The sequence below is a fragment of the Larimichthys crocea genome, chromosome VIII (assembly GCF_000972845.2).
Source record: "Larimichthys crocea isolate SSNF chromosome VIII, L_crocea_2.0, whole genome shotgun sequence".
Lineage (NCBI taxonomy): Eukaryota > Metazoa > Chordata > Actinopteri > Sciaenidae > Larimichthys > Larimichthys crocea.
Window position 1 is genome coordinate 9,431,809 of NC_040018.1, and position 7,704 is coordinate 9,439,512.

Consider the following 7,704-nt stretch of genomic DNA (forward strand, 5'->3'; position numbering starts at 1 on the left):
AGACTTTTATATAATGAAGAGGTGAGTTATGACAAGAAAAAGGAAATTATGGAACCAGCAACAGCTGTTTTATAAGCATGTGGGCAATTTGTGTTGTTTACAGCTCAGAGCAATGAACTGTCTCCTCAGCTTCAGCTACTGTGCCATGATGGTATGACATAGAGTTGCACTGGCTTTGTGGATTATTACTCACATTTGTTATTTGATCTTGATTAAGAGGAACGTGGCTGTTTCTGCTTTCTTGACACATATTGTACCGTGCATTGGGTGGTGTTTAATGATATGAAAGGGAGAAGGCAGAGAGGAGAGCGCTGTGAGGGCTCCTTCTGCATCTGACTGTATCCTAGCAGTATGTAAGCAGGAGGGCTGGGTTGGTGTATGAGGGCTGTGTGTGTGTGTATGTGTGTGTGTGTGTGTGGGGGGGGTTTAATGACAGACCTGAGGGAGAAAACGTGATACTCGACCCAATCACAGATGACGCAAAGTCTGTTCCACCTGTTATGCAGAAACCCAATACCACACGCACACACTCGCGCAGGCAAGCACTTGCATATTGGGTAGAGATACTAGATACGCTTACACATGGACACACTCCCCATGGTGGTGCGGGGAATGTAATAGGGTGTGTGTGTCTGATTGTGCATGCATGTAGTTGTGTGACCGTGTGCGTGTGTGTGTGTGCACGGATCTCAAGTTTACGCCCGTCTTTCACAATGTAAAATACTATTTACTTACCCACTCCTTTAAAACCATGAAAACAAACTCACCTCTTTCAGTCTTTATCTCTCTCTCTCTTTCTCTCTCTCTCACACACACACACACACACACACACACACATCTTATGAATATAAAATGTAAAGTGTTCTGGTCACATATGTCATGTCATGCCCAAATTAGTTAGTGGAGGTGGTAAACACCCACCAGAATAAGGTTTATCTGCTGTATGTGTGTCCCACACAAACAAAATGTCCCCACAGTCCGATGAAAACTAATTAAAAATGGTCTCCAAGATGTCTCTTGATTTACTCCTCTGCCTGCACTGTCCACACAACAACAATATGACTAGATGGAAGGAAAAGGTCAGAAGGCAAAGATGTGGACACGTCCCCACTGATGAGCAGAATATCAGCACAGAGCTACAGATATTAAAAAGCCCAGGAGGTGGTATCAAAACCTTGACGTAACTTCACACCAAGTACTTTTCCCTCCAACATTCCCAGCTGGAGAAAAACGATTGTGAACACAGAGCGCTCGATCAATCAATCACTGACAATTGCCGAGCTGAGTCGGTAAGATTTCTGACAGCATCTCGTCCTTTGTGATCGATTAAGGTAGTAGATGACTACTGTCACTCCTTAAATATATGGCCTTTGTTGAAGTAGCAACTCTTCTCCTTTTTCCCTGAAGGTTAACGTTTTATATCATAAAAGTCTAATAAACTCTTCTGACAGCTGTAAAAAAAGAAAACTGCATGAAATCAATAAGTCGTTCGGTAAGCTCATTTTGACAAAAAGAAATGCACTAAAATAAAATAATATCAGCTGTTAAACGTAAAAGCAGATGATATATATAACTGAAGTGATCTATATAACTGCAGTAAGTTTATTGCCCTTCAGCTCAGTCGTGGCCTGAAAACGCGAGTAACTCACAGACAGAGTGCAGTGAGGCACCCGAGACCTCGTGTTTTATAGTCTATCCACTGGCCATTGAGAGGTCGAGGATGAAAACTGAAAGTGTTTGAGCCCTCAGGCTTTGGATCTGTTGGCCTGAGGAGCTGGACCTTTTGAAACCTGTTTCATCTCCAGTCACGCTCGTGCTCTGTTGCTCATCTGGTTTTGCCCTTTTCACTCTGTCCACTGGGTTTTAACTGATGCCTCCTGTCAATTCATGATCTAATTTATGATCTTATTACTTGTATCTCTACTTCTGATGCTGATGACGGAAGTACTGATGATCCTTACAGTCGTTTGTGGGACTTCAGATGAAATATCTAAGATTCCTCTTAATAATCAACAGAAATTCCACTATCCTGTCAAACCTCGAGCAGTATGGTGACTGTGCAGCATGGGATGTGGGGTGTGCAATATTAGAATAGAGAATATTATTTTCTTATTATTCCCCCTTTATGGTTCTCCTCGCAGCAGTGGATAGAGTGCCTGTATCAGATCTGTGAGCGTGTAGGAGCAGGACGCGATACAGAGTTGGCTGAACTGGACATGACCCTGACCCACCTCTGCCTTTAGATAAGAAAGCTTCAAACAAGCTGACACACAATTGCATACACGCACACACTCTCAAAAACAAACATGCACTTCCTGCTGAAACACTAAAAACTCCCTCACACGCACACACACACCTACACCCACACTCCAGAACACTTTTCCTCATACATGTTGTCACCGTGCACAATAACTGAGAAGACACCGCGGACAACATCGGCATCTGCCAGGCCAACAAAAATTCCACACAATCGCTAAGTGTGTCATGTCGTTCACGATAATGGTATGATTTTTAATATGATTAAAGAGTGATGTCAGTGGTGTGGAGGTGGTTTAGTTGGTGGCAATGAGCTCAACAGCTATTACGAGTTCTAAACCAAAAATAATTTTCAGTATTTTGTCATATCGTCAAGAATACCAATACTGCAAAAATACTGAAATAACATTATATTAAAAGGGACATAACGCCCACCGCTAATGTCAACATTTCCTTTGCTAAAAGTGATGCACACGCCTAGGCACAGCTTGTTGTTCCAAGACATCACCTACAGAGAGATTACTTCAATAACTAAAGCTACAGCAACCACGTGCATCACTTCTTACTGTTCCTCCTCTGGTCTGGGCTACTTGCAGCATTTATGCGCTTGTGTGCTGTGTCTGCAGCACTTATTTTCTTAATGTGCTTGTTTGTTGTTCTTTTGTCCATTTGCGTGTGTTTTCTTGAAAAGTCCGGTGTGTAAGGTTTAGCGACATCTAGTGGCGAGGCTGCAGATCGCAAACCAACTGAATACCCAAACTGACAACCGCTGTTTGGATAAATGGCCAGTTGTCAGTATCAAATATTCAGAGAGCACCTCACCACGGTTTGATTCCATCCCAACATGTGCAGTAAACTGCTGAACAAAAGGGAGGGGGGGGGTTAAACTAAATGCTAATTCCACTTTAGATTCCACTAGATGGGTTGAAGAAAATAAATGACAAAAAAACATGTCCACAAAGGACAGAAAGTCTTTCGAGAGCTGATTAGTAATGAGCAGTATTGATTGTCGTTTCATGTCAGCCGGTGCTGTTCATATTTCATGCTGTCTGAAGATAAAAACAAAGCACTTGCTGTAATGTATCTGTAACAGTCGTCCGACCGCAACACGCACTGGGGGGAGAAACAGTGGAGTAAAACTGCAATTCCCATCAGACTTCAATAAAAAGCAATTCATATAAAAGCCCAAGCTTTTGTCCTGTGTAATCTCCAACTTATTCCAGCCACTTCCTCTGTGATCAGCATGTCACTGCTGCAGTGATAGTACTTGAGGAGGAAGGGGAAATGCCTCCTCGTCTGTTGACCTTTGTGTGTTTGTGTATATCCAGGCACCTGATGTTGTCTATACATACTCCTTCTCTGTCCCTTCCTAGCAAGTATTTACAGCAGGCTGCAGTCGGGTACAAGGGCAGATCCGCAGTGCTGTTGGGATGATGTATGGTGGCGTGTGAGCTCCTCAACCCTCATCATCTAAAACACAAAAGTACTTCAATCTGGCTACTCACCCCTCATCAGCTGGGCTGAATACAAAACAACTCTCAGACAACAGGAGGAATAAGGGACTGTGAGTGTGTGTGTGTGTACGTGTGTGCTCATGTACACTAGGTCTTGTCTATTAAATGGTCTTTCAAAGAGTCCTTGAGCTCACCTGCCAAAACCAGACCCAGCAATATACAAGGAGTTGTAAAACCTGCCAGGAGTGTGTGTGTGTGTGTGTGTGTGTGTGTGTGTGTGTGTGTGTGTGTGTGTGTGTGTGTGTGTGTGTGTGTATGTGTGTGTGCGAGTGTGTGTCCACCACAATGTCAGCCAAGATACTAACAGAGCTTTTATTCTGAGGCTTGGTCTGCTGCCATCTCTTACCCCCCAAAGTCCTACCAAGAGGATGGATAAGTAAATGGAGTAGTGAGGGAGAAAGACAGGGACGGACAGGAGGAAGAACTCGAGCTGAATGTAAGAAACACCCAAAAACATATAAACAAATGCACTCTAAGAGACAGCTCTCATATTGTGGCTTTCTCCTTCCTCTGTAGCAACGTGAGTCTTTGTGGACATGGTGATAGCCAATCACAGGGGAGCGGCTGGAATGTGAAGAGACGGCACGCTGCAGATTAAATGGATACAAGGAGGATACGGACTGAGGAAGTTCTTATGCGCTGCAATAAGTCACTGATTACCCTTCTCCTCACTGCTGTTCCTCTGCCTGTAGCTGCAAACTGCTGCACACTTTCTGATTTCTCCCCACGCGTCATCTTCATGTTTCTTTTGAGCTTTCTCATCCTTTTTCTCGACTATTCACAAGTTTTCTCTCACAGCTCTCTCGCTCTCTTCAGACAAGAGGGTCCATTGTATTTCATGAGATGCCTTCGAGTCCCAGGCCCAGCATGCCTGTGCACAGTATGTGTGTGTGTGTGTGTGTGTGTGTGTGTGTGTGTGTGTGTATGTGTCCCAGTTAGAAAACAGCTGTCACATTCAGCCATCACATGCTGCACAGCTGAGACTGACCGCTACCATCCACGTCAACTTTCTTTTCTCTTTTCATAAATAACTCCGCGACAGATTCCCCCTGGCTGTTGCTGTGACATTTTCTCCGAGTTTCTCTGATTCTTTCCGCACTCACCCGCCCCCCCCTCATGTCCTTCATTCTTCTGCCCTCCCACTTCATACTTTTTTCCCAGACAGAGTAGGAGTTGAGGTCTCAGACCAAGTGCCTAACACTCCGATTGAACAACATCTGAAGAGCGAGGATCAGATTGAGCCCGAGACAATGCATTTTAGTGTGTGAATAAACTGGAGAGTACGTATAAAATGTAGTATCAACGTAACCTGACACAGTCCGGGTTTGTTTACAGACACAGGCTGCTTTAAGGCGAAGCAAACAAAGTATCAGTTTTACATATTCTGTAACTGTATGTGTGCATTGATATTACTGAGCCTCCCTCACCTGTACACAGTGTGTGCTTTACCACCTCCTCACCACTGAAATTCCAGCCGGTTTTCTGTTCACACTCTGTTATGGCAGAAAAGCATTCATCAATCACAGCGAGGCCATCGGTGAGCAGATAGAGATTATGGTGGGTCGTGGAGATTAGCATCAGTAAACAACACAACTGGCATGAGTTCTTTACGTCCTCAAGAAATGATCACGCAACATGTTCTGTTTTGCTGCTTCACAATGAAATCAGCTGAATTGTCACACAGAGCACTGCAGATGAGACGACAGGTGCCTATCACACTGTAGGAGAACGACTCGGCTTAGGGTCATAGCTGGTCATGATGAGCATCCTCGTCATACAGACTTTTAGCACACGGTATATCCTAAACTTTCATGGCTCTATGCTTGTACGGAGAACTGAAATATGAAATAAACAACATGGGTAACACCGCTGTTACTATTTCAGCTGACACACACATTTAGCAAGCAAGTGCTTAGGAATTCCTCATCGGTCCACACATTGCGTAAACCCTCCACCTCTTGCCTCAGTGAGATACATTAGCACACACCTGCACGCACACACACACCACAGCTATGTTAATGCTCCATCAGAGTATGTAGCCTCTGGTCACTGAGTTTGGTAATTCAAGCTCACCTCTAATGACCCGGCGGTCTGTCAGACTGTCTGTCAAACAACACCAGCTCCACCACTAATCACCTTCTCCTAAGTAGAAACGCAGCAGGAGTGTATGATGCTTTGTTTTTGTGTATGTTTGCCCATTCACTTAGGTTTCAAGGACAGGATTCCTGAATCTAACACAATGGTTGTCAAAGAAGGTCAGCCCAGAGACCAAGCGAGTGTTTCTAAAAATGTTGTGAAGGGGATCCCCAGAAGAACAAAACCCCTAGACTTTAATACATCCAATAAGTGAAAGATATGGACGTCCTATAGATGGAAAACACACTGTAGATTCACACACACTCCTGTTATGCCTGCTACAGTATTATTGCCTTGGATATGGTTTTATTTTTGTACACCTGCCGCTCAACATACTTCACTAACCAAAATAACTACATAGGAAAATAAGTGTGTCAAGGGTATAATAATAAAAATAATAATAATAATAATAATAATAACAACAAGAATAATAATTTTATGAAACAGCTGTGCACTGCATTGATTTTAACTGGCTGGGTTTGAAGCCATTACACAGGCAAATACTATTGCCTTAATATCAGCTGATTCAAATGATCAATCAATTATGGTCTATACACAAAGAACTAAGAGGTATTGCTCACCAGAGGAATAACACTTGGATAGCACTGTTATGTGGTTATTTTAATTGAACTTGAGCAAAGAACGTGTCAAATAGTAACTTTTTTTCTGATGCATTAGTGAAACGCCTGCCACCATCTCTACTGGGCGCAGTGAAAACACTGTATTTATATTATTTCAGTCAGTCTGCTCAGTGGTCCTTAATAACGCTGCTGTGATTTACCTCTGCGTTAAAGGTGCTGTCATCCTCGGCTCCACGCGCCCCAAGCGCACACATGCACAGCGCGAGGAAGGTCCGTCTCCAGAGCAACCAGCAGCAGCTGTTCCGCGAGGTGGAGGCCATGGTCTGGGCGCGAGGGGGTATCAGTCGACCTTCGTGTTGGTTCAATTTCGACGTCTTTAGTTTTTTTAGTCGTAGTCGTAGTAGTTTTTGTCGTAAAATACTTATTTAAAAAAACTATTCCCTAACAAGAATGCTACAACAGTGTTCAACAGTGCACTTGCATCCTGGAAAAGAGCCCCAATCCAGATTTACAGTCAGAGCCGCGTTACAAGCTGACCCTCCATGAATGTCAGTGAGTAGACTTCACTCATATGTGAGTCCATACAGCTTTCTTCTTCAGCTTTGAAGTTTGTTTACACACCGTGTCACCTTTCTGTATGTCGCCTTCCGTGCTCTGTTATCTGGGTAGCGCGCGGTTCATTCAGCCCCCATCAAAGTCTTTGCCTAATTAGTAACCTTGAAAGTGCACTTTACAAAAGAGCTCCACTATCAGCAAAGTGGCTCTGCCGCAGAAATGCATGAGTAAATCATTGACTGACACTGCACATGTTCAACTTCAGCAGGGTTAACAACGTCCCTCTCGTGATAATAAGACTTTTACCCTGAGAAAGTTGCAAACTATAAAACAACAACCTAATGATTAGCCCAAAGTCCACCGCACTTGTCCGACTCCTTCAGCATCAAGTAACGTTGGCGTCGTAGCTGTAGGCGAAGGAGGCTGTTTTAAAAAAAAATAAAAAAATATTATTTAACGGTATATTTGCCCTCTATATCCAGTTTTTTCCCTTTTCCCAGAGGAGTTCTTCTCGGAAGCCGGTAGTTAACTAGTTACTATCAGTCATGTCCCGACTCAGTGCCTCTGTGTTGTCTCCCCACCGGAGCGGCACCGATAGTGTCCGATGTTTGGCGGTGTTACGGTACCAAACCTCGAGATGTCAAGTTGGACAACAGAGAGAA

The 7,704-nt window shown here is 43.8% G+C and overlaps 1 protein-coding gene across 1 annotated transcript in view; it reads right to left on the reverse strand.

Moving 5' to 3' along the window:
* mmp15b (matrix metallopeptidase 15b) overlaps window positions 1–6,807 on the reverse strand; it is a 28,307-nt gene extending 21,500 nt beyond the window's left edge. Inside the window, exon 1 of the mRNA XM_027281835.1 lies at window positions 6,688–6,807. Within this exon, the coding sequence (XP_027137636.1) occupies window positions 6,688–6,807 (120 nt within the window). The remainder of the gene's footprint in view (window positions 1–6,687) is intronic.
* Window positions 6,808–7,704: the final 897 nt, after the last annotated feature.